The sequence below is a fragment of the Coturnix japonica genome, chromosome 7 (assembly GCF_001577835.2).
Source record: "Coturnix japonica isolate 7356 chromosome 7, Coturnix japonica 2.1, whole genome shotgun sequence".
NCBI lineage: Eukaryota > Metazoa > Chordata > Aves > Galliformes > Phasianidae > Coturnix > Coturnix japonica.
The window spans coordinates 32672908-32694901 of NC_029522.1; the positions used below are offsets into that span (position 1 = coordinate 32672908).

The 21994-nt window shown below is 40.5% G+C and overlaps 1 protein-coding gene across 21 annotated transcripts in view; it reads left to right on the forward strand.

Moving 5' to 3' along the window:
• The window catches only part of GTDC1 (glycosyltransferase like domain containing 1), a 156302-nt gene that overhangs the window by 105851 nt on the left and 28457 nt on the right, over window positions 1-21994 (forward strand). For 17 of the 21 annotated variants that reach the window (XM_032445721.1, XM_015869270.2, XM_015869268.2 and 14 more), the window contains one exon: window positions 15498-15866. The exons of 2 other annotated variants lie outside the window; for them this stretch is intronic. In XM_032445721.1, the coding sequence (XP_032301612.1) occupies window positions 15498-15866 (369 nt within the window). Of the gene's footprint in view, window positions 1-3798; window positions 3878-15497; window positions 15871-21994 lie in introns of those variants that run through there. 2 more of the 21 variants (XM_015869285.1, XM_032445726.1) reach the window with 2 other exon arrangements.

The window sequence follows — 21994 nt, forward strand, 5'->3', positions numbered from 1 at the left end:
TCTGCTTCTAATACAAAAACTGGGTGTTTGTGGGTATGTTTTTTTTTCCCCCAAACCTTACTTGTTAAGGTTCGCTTCATTTGACCATCCGATGCATGTATAACAAAATTAAACGCTGCTTCTTATCTGGTTGGATGATCAGGGGAAAGTTGAACATCTCAAGGCGATCTTTCTGGGAAATGAAGACAGCAAAAATAATTCTACCGTTATCTGAAAATGTGGGCCCATGGAGATGGTGCTGGATGGTTTAGCGGCAGTTGAGGCCAGGTCTTACAAGGCTTTGTGCTTCATGAGAGGGCTCACAGGAGAAAACTGCAGCAGAAAGGATCAGGGAGGGATTTTGTGAGAGAATGTGAGCCATATAGACCTGCAAATTCAGGTAGATAGCATTATAAAATGCTCTCTTTCTTGTAAGAACATGTTTGAAGAAGAGGTTATCTTGAAGGAGGTAGTAAATGCACACACGTAACTTTATTTAGTGTGAGTGGCCAAACTGGCCTGCTAACCAGTGGGAGAAGAGGTCCAAGCAAGCAGGTGGGTGAAGAAGAATGAGTGCTGCTGAGTTGTTTCTCGTTTTGAGTGAGCTGCTGGGTTGCTGATCTAGTTTGTACCTGCACTGTGATTAATATCCTGTGTATGGCTCAGAGCAGAGTGCTAGAATACCATGTACATGATTGTTGTATAACAAAGTGAAGAAATCTGGCAGTTTCACCTTCAGCAGTGACTCTGAAACCAGCTTGCAGGCTGCCGTGGCTGCAGGATGGTTTGGAAAGCTCAGTGGTGCAATTCTGGGTTTTAGGTGTCACTTAGTCACCCTTTTCTCAGAAGGCACAACACGCATTTTAGCTGAGACTCTCCAGTCGTCCATTTATTAAAGGTAGGGTCAAGCAGGGGGCTGGCTGCTGGTGAGGAAGAGTTTGAAGGAAGTGCAGAGAATAGCTGAAGTGGTTGGTTCCTGGAAGACCGAGCCTGTGAATCATCCCTTTGGAAATGGAGGAGGAGAAAGCAGTGCCAGTTAATTACCACAGAAAGATGATGATAAGCATCTAAACTGTGGGAAGAGATCACGGTCCTTCAGAATCTTATTCCTGATTTGAGCCCTGCAGCTGCAATATGTAAACTCAGGAAGATGACTGAACATTGATACTTTAAAAGTTCAATAGTCACGCTTGTTATTGTATGCACTTACTGAGAATTGACAGAAGAAAATGTTTTGGAGAGGAGTTTCCAAGAAGAGATCATATTTCTAGTTGAGTGTGCAGCAAAACCCGTGTGTTTGAATGGCTGTCAGATCTGGTAGAAAGAGAGAATAACTGCTCTGTGGTAACATATTGCAAAGGAAATAATCCGTCTCCTTCAGAACCACTATTTTTTATTGGTCGTAGGTGCAAATTCTAAAGCAACTCAGACCAAACGTCAGAAGTAATTTGAGCGTTTGGTATTTTAAACATAATTGCACTATTTCCACAAAGGCTGCGTTGCGTGTATTCCTGGCTGCTTTTAAACATTTATACTTTTCTGCCTTTCATACAAATTCATGAAATAAGGTCCTGGTAAATGCTGAAAATTGTAAGTTGGTTATTCTCGCTGAAGGAAATCAATCACAGAATGTTAAGGAAATGCATTTGTAGATAAATACAGACCTCTTCTGTATGTGCTGATGGAAGGTGTTTTCAGACTTCTGGTACAAAATAATTACCAATTTCACCTTTGATATATATCACTGCTTTATTCCTACGGGGTTTATCTTTTTAGTCAGTCATTCCTGGGCATTGAACAAGTGAAGGAATATTTTAAGGAGAAGCTGAATTTGGGGGGCTGTAGCTTAATGCAGGGGCTTAATGCTGTGCCCAGCCTCCCTGGTTCATACTGCCTTGTTTGACCCTGTGCAGTGATTTCAACCTCATAGCCCTGATTTAAGTTGATCATGTTAACACTGGGTCTTCTTTTCATCCAGAGGTCCTGTGGGCTCTCATCTGCCTTCATGTCAAGCCTTATCGAAGTCCCTGGGACTCACACGGCACCCTGTCCGTTGCCCCAGTGCCTTCCTGTGGTCCCAGTGTCTTCCTGCTATCTAGTCAGGCCCATTGCTGCCAGTGCTAAGTGATATCAGCCAGGGAACCTCATGTACCACTTGCTGTCTGGCCACAAGGTGAGCAGCGCTGTGGGTCCTCACCCACCGTGCAGACATCATCCTGTGGTAGGGATGGACTCTGGGATGCAAAGCCTTTGGCCTCAGAGCATCTGCCCCAGGGAGTTTTCTGAATATCTGGAGGTGCCCATCTCCCATTTAAACAGCTGCACAGCACTTTGATTAATTTTAACGTGATTGCCTCTTAAGAGACACTGAAAACTAGTTTTAAATTAACAGCCTATTTTACATAAAAGGCATGTATTGATGAAAGTAGCCTGTGACTTTTTGCTCAGTCCCATTACCCTCCTCTAATTCATATGCAGAAGATAAGATTTCCAGTGATCTCACTGTTTACCAAAACCCGACGTACTTAAAGGTTAATGTGCACTTTTCGTTACTTTCTGGTGATAGTTTCATCTCCTGTTTTCTTCACAAAGAAAAATAAAGGCAAAGGAGGAAGGTATTTCCAGAAAGCACCTAATGGTACAGATGACCCATCAAAATTATCTGAATGCTTGTGTGAGAACTGGAAGTTTCCCTAGCAATGTTTTTGTATATGATGCTTCTGAATGTCTTATGGCCAGGTATTTTCCTGATCTTACTCAGTAAGGTCTGCAGTGCCAGATATTGCTGATGTTGGCAAATCTGATATTAGAGTTACCCGTTGTGCTGTTAAGCCCTTCTATAATGTGCTGAGCATTCTTAGCCCCAATTTTTATCCACCGTGGTAGGAAAATGATCATCAGTTCAGACGATGCTTTCTGTATGATGATATGGAAGAGCGTAACAAAATGAACGTGCAGTGTGAATGAAGTATAAGGGAACTTTTGATTTGGAGAGGAAAGGAAAAAAAGTTCTGGGTGATGTATGAAAAGATGTGCAAGGTGAAATGCTGATATTTGTACAGAAATGTTTCTGAAAACCAAAGGTAATGCAGCAGCATAACGAAAATAAAATGTTAAGGGTGTTCACACTTCTTATTCATGTGAGTAGTGGTAGAACGCCTCTTGGATTTGTCTTCCAGTCCATATGTACGTGATGATACGCTCTGCAGATGAGGGCCAGCTAGAGTAGAATAGTTGATTATCCTCAAACTGAAGATGGTATTTTTTCCAGAAGTTGGTTCTATAAAAAACTTGCTTATTTTAAGAATTCAGGCAAATGATCAAAATTAAAGCTTGATTGATGCTAAAGAAGCAGAAACATTGCTTGTTCAGAATTGTAGTGAGAAGGCCAACCTCTGGTTTGAAAGGCATTCTATAATATTATAGTGGGTATTAATGATACATTTTAGTGAGTTAGAGCTATATACATATTTTATATGAGATTTATTTATAAAATAAAAATCTCTAGATGCTTTTTGTACTTAAAGGTCATGATTATGACGTGTTTGATATGGAACACAAGGGTTAGAAAGCTGAAGTTAAAATCTGTATCTCAAGTCCACTTTGGCATGTGTCAAAGAGGGTAGGGTTCTGTCTAAGTGGAGGATGGTAGAACTTGAAAGCCCAGCTCTTTGCTGGGGCTGAGATTAAATCTCAATGCAAGGAAAAAGCAACAAAGGTCTCCAGAATATCTGAAATCTGCAAATACTTCCTGTATTTAACCTACACTTTCATTGCGTGACTGTAAAGAACAGCAAATCTTTGTTCTTTCCTCCTCAGTTCCCAGTCAATCACTTCAGAGACATAGGAGGAAAGTTATCAGCCTTCCTACAGTTTCCATCTACCCCTTCTGTCAACTGTGAGTACATCAAAACTATGAGCTCACATCCAATCTTAAAGATTTTTAAAAACTTCTTTGTATGTATGTTATGTATGTGTAACATATAAGTGAATGTAAGTATAGTTCACCCATACCGAGGTCCTTTATAGCTTTAAAGTGTAGCTGATATACTATGCTTGGTAAGAGGAACTTGCTGTTGGGTTCAGGTGGGAATTAGGTCTGCTTCAGATGGAGAAACTACAGACACTGTAGGCAGGTAGGAGCCTGGAGACATGTAGGAGCCTGGAGTGCTTCAGGAAATCTTTCAGGTCCATCCATTTGTGAAAACTTTTAGGGCTGTTTTTGGTGCCTGCAAAAGAATGCTTCAGACGCACCTCTCATATCCTTTGGGCTTGATAGGAAGGTGCTGGTTTAGCAGCATCACAGTAGGTCTTGTGCAGCGAGGAGCATGGCTGTAGATTCAGTGATTCATACATCTAGGATGCGGAAGGCTGTAGTCTGCTTCACTTAGAGCTGGAAGTATGGCAAGAAAAATGGTTCAGAGCCTCTTTCAGCTCAGCTCGTGGTAATTTGAATCTGAAATAAATTAATGGAGTAGTCCTGCTTACAGCTCATCAGCTGCAGAGGTGTTATTAAAGAACTGGTGTCCCTTTTCACTAAGAGCACCTGTATCTAAAGCCACGTTGTGATTGTTCAGAGGCGCAGGATGAGACTTCTGTGTCTCGAAGCAGAATAGAAAGCATAAATGTGTGGAACATCCCAATCATCGCACTTATTCTTAATTTCGTCTCAACAAGGTTACTCTTTCGGAAAACCATCGCAAAAGCAATCCACTCTTTTCAGTTAAAAGCCATTCATACGGTGACAAACCGCTGTTCTTCCATTTATATCTGTATTCATCCATTTAAACTGCAAAGATTTCCAGCTTACTTCTTGGATTTATAGCCAGCTGGCTGCTATGTGTAATACGAACGTATTCTGACTGTGCATGAAACATTTTGTCTCATTTAACCCATAATTGTAATGCTCACTTTAGGCCACAGCTCACCTGCATGTGTTTAGCATTCACTGTGCAAGTTCCCAGAATCGTGGCTTGCTATCTGTTCGTGTGTGCGCAATCTACTGCTATTAGAGAAAAGTTAAGTAAAAAAAAAAGAAAGACAAAAAAAATCTCCTGGCACTGAGTTGGATAAAATGAATATGTTCAAGATGGTGGGCCATAACCGAGCCAGCTCTTGTGGGATCGGTGCCCACTTTTTGGCATTTACAATAAACTTTGGAACAACTTTGGAACATGAATGTTTTAATAGCAACTGGGAAGGGGAGGGGGGGGGGAAGGCAGGGAAGAAGGACATATGCCCTCTTTTATTTATTTATTTTTATCTCTAAATGACTGCTAGATTACTGATTGTTCCAAGCGCAGTCCACAAAGCTGTACCTGTTTGTTAGCAGATTTTGATGCTCACTCTGGGTTAAGGGAATTGACTTGAAGTGATATTCTGAATTACCATAAGTTACTCAAACATCAATGAGAAACTTACGTTCAACAAAAGGCTTAATATTAATATTTGTTACTGTACTTCGACACGGTAAGAAATACAGTATATAGTTATTTTTTCTTTGCTTAATGTCAGTGGGTTCTAAGAGGGGCAATAGAACTATTAATTAATAGCACTAGTCCTGGATAATATCACAGTAAGCAATACAAAATCTTCAAACGCGTTTGTTCTTGCCAGCTATCAAGAGGAACCTTTACATATTTTAAAGGCCCATTAGGTTTGTTTACATACTCAATTGAAGCTGGTATGCTTTGCTTTCAGTGGAGCTGCCACTGGCAGGGACTGCACCGAGCTTCTGTATTTGAATTTCCTGCCTGCTGCATGTGGTCTCTAATACGCTGTCACCAGTACAGGGCAGCTTTGTCTCCCACTGACAGCACGTAGGACTCAAAACAGTGTAGTTCCCAAACCTGGGGATTCTGGGGGTTGCTGTCATTAAAAGAAAGAAAGAAAATAACTGGAAATACATATATCAGAAGCAATTTTCCACAATGAAAAAGGTGCTCAGGGAATCAAAACAGTGCCTTCAGGTATATTTTCCAACCGAACAACAAAAATGTGCTGTGCTTTAAATTGCACTAGCAATCTGGAAAGGATTTTCTGACTGGAGTTATGTTAAGTGTTAATAGTGAAACCTGGGTACTTTTTCCTTTGATCTCTCCTCTAGCTCATATAGAATAATAGGATCAAAATAAAAGGCTATTTATACAAACACCTTGTTCTTTTGATGTTAGCAGAAAAAATTCTGTCTGCAACTACAACTTAGCAGCCAGTGCATCTGCTTCTATTAGTTGGGCCTTCTAATTTGCCATGACTGGTAAGAAAAGGTATCTCGATCATTTTTTTGTGTGTAGTTCGTGAACTTAGCTATGATTTTTCTCCTAAGTGCCTTTAATTACATTTGCAGAAGATCTAAAAATAAGGTAAGCAGGACCAGTAAATGAGTGGCTGATACGTGTTTGTGTGCTGCTGCCTTTCAAAGTACACTATAGTTTGTCCCTTGACCACCGGGGCAAGTACATTCAATGGGATGGCGCTGACTAGAGAGACTGTAAAAAGGATTAAATTAAAACTGGGGCAGTTGAGGTAAAGATAGGTGCTGGATTTCATAACCCTGCTTTCTCCATCCGCAGTTTCCATTTCTGATGTCTGAGGTGGGAAACAAGCTTTTGTCTTCATTGCCCACCTCTACAGGAGAGACTGTAGAAGTGTTGTAGCTGGTAGCTGATAATTGTAGGTCTGCTTTGCTATTATGCAAAGATCTACAAGACAGATAACCTACAGATCAGCATGAATAACTCTTAGCTAATTGTTCCCCAGGGTTGATCGGTAGCGTTTCTTTAGGAGTCATTATTGTGAGCACTTATTTAAAGCGAAGCTACTTCTTTCAAATCCCTTAATAAGATTGTTCTCCACCATAGGCCTTGAGTGCACAGAAACAGCTGAGTTGTGTTTATTGTGATGATTGATGGTGTTTCGTTGCGATCCCAGCTTCAGTTGTGACCTCCAAGAGTGGATGAGATGGGCATGAAGCTCTGTGCCAAATGAAAGCAAATAAACTGAAGTCCTGCCTTTCACCAGTGTTATAATTGCTGCTGTCCAGGAAGAGGGATTAGCGTGTGTGGACACAAGCTAGAAGAGACCCAGTAGCCAAGCAATATCTTGGGTGTCGAATGTCTCTCTAAGGCCTTGCATCCCACTGTAATTTATATTTAGCTATTAAGCTTATTAGATAGAAGCAGTCAGCTCATTGTACGCCGCTTGTGAGGAAAACCTCTATGTAAGTGCTGGGTAAGTGCTTAGGCTCTCACTGTCACTGCAGTTGAGGTTGCCACACGTGAGCTGTGACAAAGTTTGCTGCTCTGTCAAAAAGCCAGCTCTTCATTTCAGTGGAACACAAGTCTCTGTTCATCTCAGCAGTTCTCATTTCACGTGTCTGAGCACTCTATGAGGTCCCAGAATTCTGTGCTTCCAGACCAGACTTTTGCATCAATTCAAGGAGTGATGTGGGACTCTTTGGAGGAGTAGTCAAAGTAAAAGAATTACAGAGACTATTCGTTTTTCTGCTTACAATAAAAATATGGTTGCCCTAGTTCTGTGGTTACCATGAAACTAATCTGTTCTGTCATGAAGTTGGTGGGGTATAAGTTAATACCAGGTAGTAAAGGAATAATAATGAACTAAAACAGCAAAGGCATGGTCTTTTATGGTGAAACCAGTCTGATCCTATTGCAGTCTAAGGGCCTACTGCAAATAGTATTTGCTGTTGCCTGGATATGACCAATTTACATATATACAAAGTCTATGAGTTAAGCCATAAAAATATACTTTGTATTTTACTCTTTTTTTTCCCTTTTTTTCCTTGAAAGTAATTTGCTATTGTTCAAACTTTCAGCTTTCACTGTTTTTGTTTCCAAAGCCCCAGAAGGAAGAGAAAATAACAAAAGTCCGTAAAGGCAAAAGGGATATGTTCTCATTTCAGTTCACAGAATTTCCTGCCTTTAAACAATACAAATATATGCCCTTAGGTTTATAACGTGCTGGAAGGATACTGCATCCTTGAAGCAGATCTAATTAAAGGCAAGTCTGCTATAGGAACAGAGAGTTTCACCAGCAAGCCCCATATATCTCAGTGAGAATTGACCAGGCTTTAACCATGTTGCAAAGCCTTACAAAATTCTGAAGTGTTCACTCCCGTAAGTGAATAAATGTTAAGAAATTGCAAGTAAATGCTAAGCTGTGTTGAACACAACTAAAATCTAATGCTTAATAATTGTGCCCCGTGTGAAATAACTACGAAACCAAACTCTGAAATGTATTCACGAGCAGAATAGACATGTACATTCACTGTGTAAAACCCTTTAAAGTACATTGCTTCCCTTAATTGCAATGATATTCCAGAGCCAGAAGGCATTGCTTTCTGACACTCAGTACTGGAGGACCCATGGAGCATGGGCTCAGCTGGCATTTGTTATGAGTAGAAAGAGAATGGCAGGTAGGGGTACCACCATCCAATATGGTGGCTTGGGTATTGAATTCTTTGCCTTAATTAAGTTCTTCTATTTTGGTTTTCTCATTTGCCACTGAATTCTTATGTACCAGCCTTTCTTCCACCACAGACCTTTCTCAGTAGAGACCTGTGAGTACCATTCTGTGAGCACTCATTTCCACGATCACTTGAGGTGTCTCCACGTGAACAGTTTTTAGGGTTGTAGGTGTAAGGCGTTGGGTTGAACTGTTGGGGTTGGGCTCCCTGCATCCCCACAGGCTTATTTTTTTAATGCAGTAATATTCATGCTCATCTGTGTTGATATTGTCTTGACTTAAGCTTCAGTTCTGGTACAGCAAAGGTGTAAAAATATATCATACAGTAGCATGTTTTCACGTGGAGTCCTTGTATTGGTGAGTGGTCCTCATGGCTGGAGACAAATGGGCTGGACCTTATGATTTAAATGTCCTGTGGATGGTGTAAGTGTGCGACAGTCCTGTGTTTTTCTTATTACGTGAATGTACTCCTAACAAAATGTGGTTTAGATTTTGATGTGCATAAAATTATTATTTTTAATTAATTTCTTCAGCATTTCAGATAAAGTTTACTTCGGCTAAACCTCCCAGTGAAAGTGGGCTTCGTTGATTATTTGCTTCGTGGGGTACCTGAGAAAGTGTTAAATAATTAAGGTGAAATATATGTTCATAGAGTCATAGTGCTTTCCTGAGCAGCACACACTAGCTTGCATTTGGGCATTTGAGTGAATGATCAAAACCAGATGTGAGCAAGTGGAACATTTTACATAAATTTATTAAAATCATTATTTACCTGTAAGTTATAAGAAGGGCTTAGTTGCACGAGTTTGTTGCCAATATGTTCTGCCAATAATCTGCCAAAAAGCAGCTTGCTGGCAAAATGACTGAAATGGTTAGCTTATGCTTGCACAGAACATTACAACCCTGAGTCAAATGAAAACCTACTATAAACGAACTCTTTGATGCTGGATTCACTGGAATATGTTATTGATATATGCTCTACAGTTTATATAGATTAGGTATACTGTGCAAGAAGTATGGATATCTATTATGCATAACTTGATATGTAATCATTCAGGACACTTATTGTTTTCAGTATTTGCCGTGAATAAGATCACACAGTGACTGGTTTTAAAAGAGAGACTCTTCACGTGCAACCCAAAGCACTAAAATACAAATACTATTTGTTCAATTAATACAGAACGGCTATTGAAAATGTAAAATATCTGACATCTATACAGAGTAATTCTAAAGGCAACTTTGCTTTTAGGAACAGTTTACGCATTACATAAACTCATATTTTTCATCCAAGTATCATTTCGAGAATAGCAAGCTTAAATATTGGAGGCCATAGGGAAACATAATATTACGATAATGTTCTTTGGTGCGGTTTGGAAGGTTTTAGGAAACATTTGGAAGTATTTTTCTCATAAAGTCACTTAACTATTGAAGTGTTATGATAGCACTCCCTTCTGCATTGCGTGTGTTGCAAAACAGCCTGGTTAAAGGGGACAACCATTCCATATATCCTGATTAGAAGGATTTCCACAAGGCAGGAAATTATATGCTGCAGGATCCTGGCATTAGTTTTAATTAAAAAGAGAAAAGAAAAAAGAAAAGAAAGGAGTAGATGTTTTAAGGTGTGATGCAAGTCTTCAAATACTAATTCCCAGTTCAGTTTAGCAAGACGTGATACTGTTATTGTTTGGAGTTACATGTGAAATTTGCATTTTCTAAATAAGAGCTTGAGCCGTGCTGGGTTTTTTTTAAGTAAGCAGTAATAAACATGACCAATCCTTTAGGATCCTAAAGAACCTTAAAAACCTTGTAATTCTCAGAAGCTTAACCTTTCTTTCCATAGTGTAATTCATTTGTTTGAACTTTTATGGAAGCAGAACTTAAGCTTGGAATTTCTGAATTTATCCGTTGTTACCAAGATGAATCTTGCTGCTCCAAAAATGGGTCTGTTCCTTTGCAGTGCTGGTGTAGCAGATCTGCACAGTGGTGATGTTTAATTATAGAGAAAATGAGGGAAAAAAAGCTCCCAATTGATGCTTGTCTTTACACCTTGCAGAAAATAACGCGTAATTTGTTTTTGTCTGTGTTATCAAATCTGTTTTGCAGCTCATTGCCATCATTCCAAGGAATTTTGGACTTATCATGATTTCATGTGTTGAGGATGGTGGTCTTATGAATTACAGCTCTGCACAGGGTCTTATGTTTCGCTTTGAAGGGTTTCGGGGAACTCAAGATGTGAATTCAGTTACTTAGAGGCAGGCCCGTCTTCCTTGAAGACAGAGCGAGTTTTGCTTGTGACATCAGTGGCTGCAGTCTCCCTTCCAGTAATAAAGTGCAGAGTAATCAACATCTGCTTGGTTTTGCTGACCTAAAGCAATTAAGACATTGTTGAAATAATTTGTCGGCAGTAAATATGTAAGAGAATGGAATGATCCCACAAGCACTGGATTGACTCGACATGCTTTTGGCTCACATGATGTACATGAAGAGCGGCAGCGTGGAGGGCTCAAAACCAGGGAAGCATAGACTTTCAGGGGCTGTATTTGTTTTGGAGTCGTTTCACCTGCCTTTCTTCCTGTTTTGCATAGCTTCACTGCAGGCTTATGTTTTTGAAGTTGGTACCTTTCAGTGTATTTTGGGAAATAATTGGTTGAAGAGCACTTCTAGTTAAAATCCAAGTCATCTTGTATGTAGGCTTTATGCTGCAGCTTGGGCTGTGATCTTCATGTTAGGAATTCAAATGTAACACTTGGGGGAAAGTTGAAGGTTGAGTTGACCATCCTCCCTGACTTGAGGTGCAGGTATTGCAGCTTAGGGAATGAAATAATAGGAGCATAGTTGAATCCAAGTGAGAGTAACCTGGGAAGAAAAATGTAAGTGCTAGCAGGGGAATTTCTTGGCAGTGTCAAATAGGAATACTAGATATTGAGGGATTTTGCTCAGGAATTACTTGGAAACATAGGTGGAAGTTAGGGTTCGAGGAATGTGAGAATTATCCTGTTTCTATTCTACTCTCCTGAGATCTTTCTTCTCCCCGCTCCAAAGGACCGCACATCCAACTTGAGCCAAAAGCAACCATGTGCAGTTGCCCTGGATCCAGCCTCACTTCCCTGCGAGCAGCTCTTGCATCCTACCTTCCAGGCAGGCACACCTCCAGGGCTTGTTGTGTCCAGCTGATCTGTTGCCGAAATTACAATGTTTTTGGCCATGCCAAGATGCAAAACCTACATCTTTGGCCTTGACCATAGTCAGAAAGTTTATGGGATGCGGCTTTTAGCAACCTGATGGAATTGGATGGGCTTTGGGTAGGAGACTGGAAGTGATTTCCTGACTCTGTTCTGTGTTTCTCATGTCATGGAGAAGACAGCTAAGAGAAGATAATGACAGGGGGGGAAAGAGCACTTCTCAAATATTTTAATGCTTCTGTATATTTTACTTTGCTCACAGGGAAGAGGTGCTGTTAGCACTCCAAATCTCTACATAAACCCTACTTATTCTACCCAGGAAAATGTATGTTCAGCTGTGGGAAGACGTGCTCAGCCTCAGTCCTTGTATTTTCTTTTGCCTTGCCCTTCCCAGTGCTTAATCTTGGCTCTGTTCAGTTTTCTTTCTGCTCTCTCTCATTGCTCCTAATCCGTGTCCATGCTTATAAGCCCCTAATATTTATATGGCATTATCTGTGTTAGAGATTACTGCTGACAAGTAATCTCTTCCCTCTTTTGAATGAAGAATTACGAGCATTGCTGAAGATCAGAAAGTGAAATTAGATCCCAGAAAGTATTTGACAACTTCAGTTAACCCTAATATCAAATTCCTTAAATATTGGGAATCTCCTTTCGGGCTTTTAGGTTCCAGCTGTAACACAGCACTGGGATACCTGACCACCCTCAACAGTTCTTTCTCACAGCTCAACAAAATGTGTCTGTAATCAAAAAAAAAGTCGCTAAAGATGAGTCTTCAAGATGTGTCACTTCATAGAATCATGGAATATTTGGGATATTCCTGGTAATGATGGGAGCAATGATTCAGGCTGAACATTAGGAAATATTACTTCTCAGAAAGGGTGGTCAGGCACTGGAATGGACTGCACAGGAAGGTGGTGGAGTCACTGACCCTGGGGGTGTTGAAGGAAAGACTGGATGTTGTGTTGAGGGACATGGTTTAGTGGGAGCTATTGGTAATAGGTGAACGGTTGGACTGGATGATCTTTTAGGTCTTTTCCAACCTTGGTGATTCTAGGATTCTATAATTTTAAAAGAGATCCACATCACTTTCAGAACTGTCTTTAACTTTGCTTGTTATAGATGCCTTTGAGGTTCCCAACTGGGTGGTGGTGTAGAAATCCTGCATGCTCTGCATGCTCTTGATGATTAACACTGGCCGAGATCTGTGCAGGTACCGGTTGGAGAGATGACTCAGTCTGAAAGGTGGCAGGGAAAAATAGAAAGAATGAATGTGAATTTGGAAGAAGAAAAGAAGAATGGCTGGAGCAAGTATGCTACGGAGAGAATGTAAACAGAAAAAAAAGTGTTAACTATACATTGCCTTTCTGCAGTATGCATTTGGGAAAGGCACACGAGCAGGTTTAGAAGACTTTGTGTTACTATTTTATTTTCAAGTCATTTATTTAAGTGTCATAAAGAACATTAAGCTAGTGGCTAGGGACTACAGTATCCATTATATTATTCCAATCATGTGGACAGGTTTATACTGGCTATGATTTACAGTGGTCTTTCTGCAGTTAAAATTGTTATATTCAGGTACAACATTTTATACACGGTTGTATTTAGTAGAATCCAAGTGGCTGAACACAGACACGTCTTCCAATCAAAGTCCAAAAAATTAATGCTTTTACATGAACGCTGGGTCTCGCAGCGAGTGCTGTTTATGGCTCTCTGCCTACATCCTTTATCATGTCTCTGTTGTTGTTAGTAAAATATACAGAACTACTTTATGCCAAAACAATGGAAGTTAATGCAGATAACTTGTTCCAAAGTTAACCATCAAATAAATCTTTTTTCTTTCTTTTTTTTTTTTTAACTGTTAAGTGAAATGGTGTTCTAAAACTTTTTTTAATTGTCAAGATGATGGATACTGTGTGTGTAATACAAGTAAATACAACAGAATTGATTGCACACATATGTCTTAAATAAAAGGTTATTAAATAGTTTATTCGGGAGAGAAATTAGTAAAGTTTTATCTAATATTACTAGAAATGGTGGAGCAGATTTATGAGGACTGAAAACGAAGGAAAAAACCTGTTCTGATGTAGAAATGGTGCAGTGAGGGGTAGATTGGCTGGGAGATTAAACACAGACAATGAGACAGAACACTTAGGTGGTCCAACCTTTAGTGCATGAAGTAGTTCTTCTCATGGCAGTGGTTTTTCAAAGTCAGTTAAATATGATTGGATGAATCCGTACTCTTGACTCTCTTACAGGCCTGTTGGTTTAAGGGAAATCTCCTTACCTATTTTCACCTCCCCTTTTCCCCAACATAAATATATGAAAATACGTCCTTGCATGGGTGCCAGGTAACTTAACTAAGTTTTGTGTCATCTTACAAGGATTTTACAAATGAAATAATTGAGTAAAATACATAGTAACATTATTGATGTGTCCTAGGGTTCGGATCCTTGTGACTCAGCAGCTTTAGATAATTCAGCTTAGGCTGCCACTTACCTGTGTCAGTCCTATGAAACTTGATTCAGAGCAGGAGTCTGATGGTGGCTGGAGATATCCATGTCTTGAGCTTAACCACCAAAAGTGAGGTGATATCTGCAGTGCTGACCTAACTTTTAAGAGTGTGTGTGTGCTTAGTAGCCAGGCACATAGGAATACAGGCAGCCATACCAAGTTGATACCAAGAGGGCCCGCATGTGTTCAGAGGTGTTCTTTTGCAGGTCACGGTGATTCCAGCATTTAAGGATATTTGTTTTGACAAACAGTTTGTTCACAACTCAGAAAGGAGCTCTTGCTTTGATCGAGCAAAACTCTGAAGAACTGTGGAGGAGGTTGATAAAATGGAGCAAGTGTTCGCTTTAGTAAACAGTTCAATAAACAGGCTATAGTGTGTAAACATTTGGAAATTAAAAGGAAACAGAAAATTTAAATGTCTCTGCTTATCTGGAAGAGCCATAATCACACTGAAGGGCATGTAAGTAAATAATATTTGGGTAAATTAACTTGAGGTACAGACAGACGTTTAGAGTGAGGATCCCGTGATGGCAGCGCATGTAGTTCTCTTTATGTTAGTGTAAAAGAGTTGCGTTTGAATGGATGAGCTTTGCTTGAGTGTTTCCTGAGCAAGGACCACGATTCATCCATCCCTACTTTAACTCAAATGATGAAGTATATCTGCGTTGTTGCATTTTACGTATTACGAAAGGAGTTCAGCTCTGTGCAAGTGCATCCTGTCGTTGGAAGGGATTTCTGTTTTTAAGTTTTGATTTTGCTTCTCAAATGATTGTTTTAGAAATCAGGAAAGGATAGTAAGATAAAATCCCTCTTCCGTGCCACAGGAACATGTTTGGTCCGTGTTATTAGACAATATATCGTCTTTCTGTATTAGCTTTCACTTAGCTGAGACGAAGGCACTTGCTGGTGTCAGCTTAGGGATAGACAAGACTCACATTATGTCATTACACCACCGTGTTTGGCATTTATTAGCACTCTTAGCTGTAGTCTGAGCAAAAGTGCCAAGATTTCACTGGCTGAAATAACAGAAATTGCCTTTTTACTTCCCAGAGATGTTTCCTTAATTTTATTTTAGTAGAGAAGTAGTTTTGTAGCTAATGCTTGTGCTGTTAGCAGTGTTGTAGTTCAGAGACCTTTGGATCCCCAGCCAGTGAATGTTTCACAGGCACCGTATTCTCTAAGATATATAAGCAGTGTGTTACTGAGTGGAGTTGTTGCTTGAATGGATGTACGATACCAACTGGTTTTTGTCTTTTCATTTAATATTGATTAAAAAATGCCAAGTGTGACTGCAATACAGTATAAACACTGTATAGATTTTTCTCTTCCTTTTGCTAACAGGTTCATGCCAGAGCATAAGCTTGCCCATTTGGAAAATATAATTGGTGTTAAAAGAAATGGAGATTCTTATCAAGGTGAGGGCCTGCCTGGACAGCAGAAGAGCAGAGCTTTGGGAGGCTTAATGAAAAACAGCAATGAGCATCGTGAGTCTGGACTTTGTGAAACACAGCCTGGACTTTGTACCACACAGCATGAGGGACTGCATTCCCCATTAACAGCAGCAGGGAGATTGAGCCAGTCTGAAGCATCAGAAAGTACAAATTCTTGTCAAGAAGAAGATAAGCAACATGTGACTTTTAACCTCTGTAATATCTGGAGTGGAACGGACTATCAGCAGAGACCTTTACATGTTGTCTGGCCTCACAGGTGGTAAGTGGTGAACAAATCAAAATACTGTACCTTCAAAAGATTTATGAATTTGCCTTGGTACCATTTCTGTGACTTGGCTGTCAAGTGTGGAATAATTTCCTAAATACAGACTGACTTTACACACAGGCGTACAGGGAAAAGACACGTCACTGGCATCTGATTATTCAAAATAATTAATTTGAGTATACATTCAGTCATGCTAACCAGACATTTAACTATTCATGCTAATGATTCCTCTTTCTCTGCCCAGGAAAAAGATACCACTGCAGCTGAATCGATAAAGCTTAATTGTGGCAACACACTTCGTATGTGAGGCAATATATGCCTATACCTAATGTTATTTAAATTATCTTGATTACTTTAATGCAAAAGATTAAGTGTAAAGATACATTGGAGATCTGATGTGAACTCTCTACCTACATTTTAAGAACACCCTTTCAGTGTCACGTACATAGAAAGAGTCTGTGACCGTATTAACAGTGAGGCACGGTATTTCCACCCGCTGACACAAATATCTACCTGATCTCTGAATCTTCTCTGAACTGACGACCATATAATCGCTAAAAACATATAAACTTCAGCTTGACTCCCACATAAATTAGGATTTAAAGAGGTAAAATGTCCTGATAATCTTCCGGTATTGGGCACGAACATTTTAATCTAGTTTTTATTCCTCGCAGTTCGTTTAATCTGCATGTGGCCTGATTAGAGTTCACTTCATCCACAGATTATAGTCTGTTTATTGCAGAGATGCTGGGTCGATCAGTAGGTCAGATTTTCTGAGAGCAACTGTTTTCAGGTGAAGCAATAAGTGCACCACACCGACAGGGCAAATCGCCTTTGCAGAGGATTTGACTTCCAGCACATTAAAACTCCAGAAGCTCTCCCAGATGATCTGCAGCATCTGGTACCTAAAGGGATTTTCATCTTTGACTCTAAATGTCTGAACATAAAATTTAGGGATTGGAAGTTGATGTGGAATCTGTCTTTGGATTTGTTTAATCAACTTCACACTTCCGACACGGCTTTTCTGGGGGAGCCACATTGATTTTTAATCGCGTCTCTCTGCTAACTCTGCTCCGTGTTCTCATAGGGTGTTTTTAAATGCAGTGCGTTGAAGTGAGAGATGCTGCAGGTTTTCATTTGGTGTGGAAAGCACACGAAGCTTAGTGTCATTCTTATGTTGTGAAGAATGTTATCCCCCGTTCACCCGGGGCCATCTTTTCAAAATGCCTATTTTTAAGATGGTCAATTATAAAAAGTTTTACGATGCTGAGCTGTTTTCTTCATTTTGAACACTAACCTAAATTGTTCCAAATGTTGCATTCAAAAACAGCCGAGGAGAGGAAAATATTTTCCATATTATTCAGTAGTTTGCATAAAACAGCACAAAGCTAAGTCATAAAATCAACGATATTAAATTGAATAATTCCTTTCCCTTTCTGCGTATATTTTTGCTTTAATTTAATGTAATTGCCTAAAGTTAGTTGCTTAAAGAGATGCGGCATTGTGTCTGTGCACGTACTTATTGTTAAAGCTAAATTATTTTTAATTTGGAGAAGAGAGAGAGGGAAAAAAGGGGGAGAAAAAAAAAAAGCCGCATCAGCAAGAGCAAATGCCAAAATATAAAAGTAACACATTCATCCTTACGGGTAATATAGTAGAACATTGGAAACTTGGAGGTTGCCAGACACACAGCTAACATTAGGGCTAATTTTGAAAATCTAGCGTGCAGTCAATTTTACTGATGCCTGGGGACATACAAGGTAGAAGCTGACAAGAGAACTAATTTTGTTTGGGTTATTTACTGCTATGCATCATCCATGGGTTCCCGCCTGACACGCAGCTATATGAAGGGGAATATTATCACACACTAAAAATTTATGTTGACATTCGATATTTGTTCAATATGTCAGCAGTATTACTTTCATAATCAAAAGAGTAAGAAAAAGAGAAAAGAAAAGCACTTTATGCTCATATAGATATATCTTTTTAATAACAGTCTATAAGGTTAATATAGTTTACCTTTGAGAGAACACAATGAAAACAAGCAGGGTTAGCAGGGAAAATGACAGAAAGCATCAACCCGAGCTGTTTGTTTGCCATTACCTAAGCGAGCCATGTCAGCTCTCTGGCCCGCGTCTGATAGCTATTTGTTGTACAGAGAGCACAGCATAAAAAAAAAAAAATATCAAACTCTTAATACTATTGTGTGCCCATAACCATCTGTCACTGCTAGCCTGGAGATGAGAGGAAGATTACGAGGAATAAACACTGAGCCGCCGAGCATTGGTAAAGCCTTCGGGCAAAAAACTCTTGTGGGGACATCAAAGACATTCTAATTCCGAGGCAGTCAAGGATTACAGTGTGTAACCTGTGCTGACAACAGATAAATGACTGGCAATATTGTGCCAGAGCTGTTGGGTCCTGCGCGCAGTACTGATGATGATGATGATGATGATGTTATCTTGCAGAATGGACTCTGCTGGGATAATTTTATGATAAAACACTTTTTTCAAATGCCACTGGGTCCAGGCAGGCATTTACTAGCTACAGGGGCAGCAATCAGTTTCTTCAAAATTTACTGTTCTAAGCCCATTAGAGTTCCAGCGCAGCAAGGCTCTGCGATGGAAATGGAAAGTGCCTGTGTTTGTGTGGGGAGGCTGCATGCAAATGTTCCGGGGCTGAGCTCCTACCCTTTAGTGTTAGGATGCTTATCAACACATTTATGTAAACTTGCTCATAAAAATACAGTTTGTTTTAAGTTGGTGAATGTGGATGAGAGAATGAAGATCCCCGCCGTTCTTCCTGTGTGTGGGCCCAGGTAGAAGCGAGGTGCACCCAAAAACATGTACTCGTGGACAAGGAGCCCATTGGGTGACTGATGTGATGGCGAGGAGAAGCCTTCGTCCCCTTCTTGGGCCTGGCCCAAGCGTGTTGGCACAGCAGGTACATTTTAGCCAAGTGCTGTAATGTGTGAGGGGGTTTTTGTGTGTGAGATGTTGGCAGTGACATCCTGCCTGCTGGTGTTCCAGCACAGAGCGCTCGCAGACCCCATCCTGTACAACAGCACCGCGATACGCCATTGTGCCCGCTGCTGATTTACACGTGCTTTTCATTAAAAAAAAAAAAAAAAAAGTAATAATGATAAAAAGGAAGATTTTTACTTCTCCTAACAAAAAAATCACCTTGGGCTGAACTGTAAAACATCACTCTGATCTGTGCTGGTGGAGGAGAGGAGGTGCCAACCTCCCAGGCCTGGCCATGGGTGGGCCCTGCCTGTGGGGAGACGGCTCGAATCCAGAGCGACGTTTCTCAGATCTGTGTTCTCGCTTTAAATCTGTGTTAAAATGCCTCTGCATGAGAACAGGCCTCAACTGCAATCCCTGCCCCTTCCCCTCATCCTTCCCGAATCCGAGCCTGTCAAGGATTACAGTGTGCAACCTCTGCTGACAGCAGATAAATAACTGACAGTATTTTAGCAGAGTTGCTAGGTTCTCTGCAGAGTAATTTGTTTTCTCCTTTCTCACCAAGTCTTTAATGTTTTGTTATAAACATCTATAGCAAGGCACTGTTAATAGAAATGACTTATAGCCAGAGGTCTGGATAAAAGGCTGCGATGGTTTCCGAGCATCTCTCTGTGACAGCAGCTCTGCCAAAGAATTAGTTTTCCCTCTGTGGCTATGTGCTTTGGTGGAAACAGACAGCGAAATTGCGGTGATCAATGGACAAAGTCCCCAGATTTGATCAGCACTGCCTACTGTCCCACAGGTTCTCTTTCCAAGGTAATAATAACGTGTGCTCTCAGCAAATGTGAGGGTGATGGTGGTCACTGCTGTGGCACAGTCCTTTCTCACCACTAAATTTGCACACTAGCATTTGCGTGCTTACATTATTCCCCCTCACTGCCCCCCTCTGGGAAGGCCAGAGGCACCTGCCATAGCTTTTGCTGTAACTGAGGCTAGGTCAATTTGTTCCTCCTCTCATATGGCCTTTGAGTGTGGCAGCGAATGTGCAAAGCTGCAAACCCACTGCATCCCAAAGCATAGCCCACATCACGCAGATGCCACATTCTGAATTTATTAGAGTAAAATTTTGGGTTCTTTACTCCTTTCTTTCATGGAGAAGACCTGCAGTGTTTCTTTTAATTCAAGGGTCTCGTGTTCTTTTCTTCTTCCCTGTCCGTGCTGTATCATCTCGGCAGTTAAAGACTCGATAACAGAAAGTTGTCAGAAATCAATTCTTCTCCCCCTAATTGCATGGGTGTGATAAAAGATCGCACGTGGGATCGGCAAGAATTTACACACACGCACACAAACAAATAGCCCTTATCAATTCTTGTGAAGAATCAGATAAACCCATTATCTCACGTTGTACGTAACTGTGTGTGACAAGAGTGTGTGGAAGGAGATACAGGAGCGTGAGGAGCTGCAGTGGAAGTCACGATGAGGAAATGCAGAAGAGAAAAAAAACCCAGATTGCAAGAATTTATCTGCAGATTTCCGGTCTAAGGGAAAATGGTGTGCACAGAGATAGCGCTGTGCCCCACTGCCTGGTTTCAATGTAGAGCATCGCTGAACTTGAAGAGATGAAGAAAGGAGTCTGTGGAGGAAAGCTTGTTTTGTGTTCACTATGTGCCCATCACTGCGCTACCACGTGGCTGCCCACCCCAAGGACCTTTGCTCAGGGACGTCCCTCTGATAACACAGCCATTTTCCTTTCTTCTGGGAGGTGACAACACAAGTCCCCTGCAAACTGCAAAGAAGAGGAGCCTACGAGGTTGTATTTCTAATTGTGGCACCTTGTGACTCTTCACCTTGGCAGCACCACGCAGAATTTTGTGTAGTCGTGTGTTCAGCTTTAACAGGAATTCAGAATTCAGAAGTGTTTAATGCTGAGACTCTTGAGGATGCAGTTTCTTTAATATACGGTGAATCTATACCCAAGTCATATTTTGCTCACGCTGCAGAATAAATTTATCCCACCAGGAATTCAGGTGTAGAAAGGCAGCAGCAGATGAAAGTACTCCACCTCAAAATCACCTTTGAGTACTCAAAGCTGTTATTAGCCTCGATGGGCATCCCCAGCAGAATCACAGAATTGTAGGGGTTGGTTGCATTTCCTTTCCGGATGGCTACACATGCAGCATCACGTAAGGTAGGCAGAGGTTGATCGTTTTCAGAAGTATCCTGCTTGTGTCACCCACAAAATCCTCTGTTTCAGGGAAATCTCAGCAGGTTGGTGCTTCTCTGCCACCCTGTACAGGGAAATAACAGAGAACTCAGCTCTGGCTTTGTGCTCAATGGGGAGTGAGTGGCTACAGGAAAACTTCATCTTTGAAAAGCAACTGATTCTGGTAAATTTAATCCTAAAAGTTGAAAGACAGACTGAAAGCAAAGGCTTAAAATGCAAGTGTTTGCACAGCCTTAACTAAAAGGTACCAGATATGATAAAAAAGCCCATAGGATGTATAGTAACAGTTTTTAAATGGATACTTTTTAGAAGCATGTAAGAAAAGTTATCTAATACTCCCAAAGAAAACAGTGTTCACCAAAAGTGCAGTGCAGATGACAAATGGTGAATTGCCTTGAATGTGTCTGTAGATGTGTCTGATTAAGTAGAAGTTGACACATTGACTTCTTGAACACCTAAGGCAAAAAGAAAAGGGTCTTAGCTTCTTTTTCATGCAATCCAGAGTTATGTTCAGGAGGAGATATTAGTTTATTTTGAAGAGTGAACTAGAAAGTTGATTAAATACTCTGGATTTAAATGTGAACTGGAAGGGGAGTTTGGAAGTATTTGTCTTATTTCCTTGTTCGTTCATTGGTGAAATCTAACCTTGAAACTTCTTCTGGCAGCTGGGAATTTGGGATATTGAATCATTTCAGTAGATGATGCACTATTCCTTAATTCTTGTTTCTGAGAGCTTGAAGAAATTTTTGCCATATAATAGAGAGGTCTCAGTTATTAAAATCCTCCTCCTATAATGAGCATCACTTGCAATTTTACTAGTTGAAGATATGTAGGGTTTGTCTTTTTGTGACACTTCAGATCTATTACTCTAAAACCACAGGATTCAGGGTCTGATCTTGCAGGTGGAGAAACTGAGGCAGAAAGCAAACATGTAG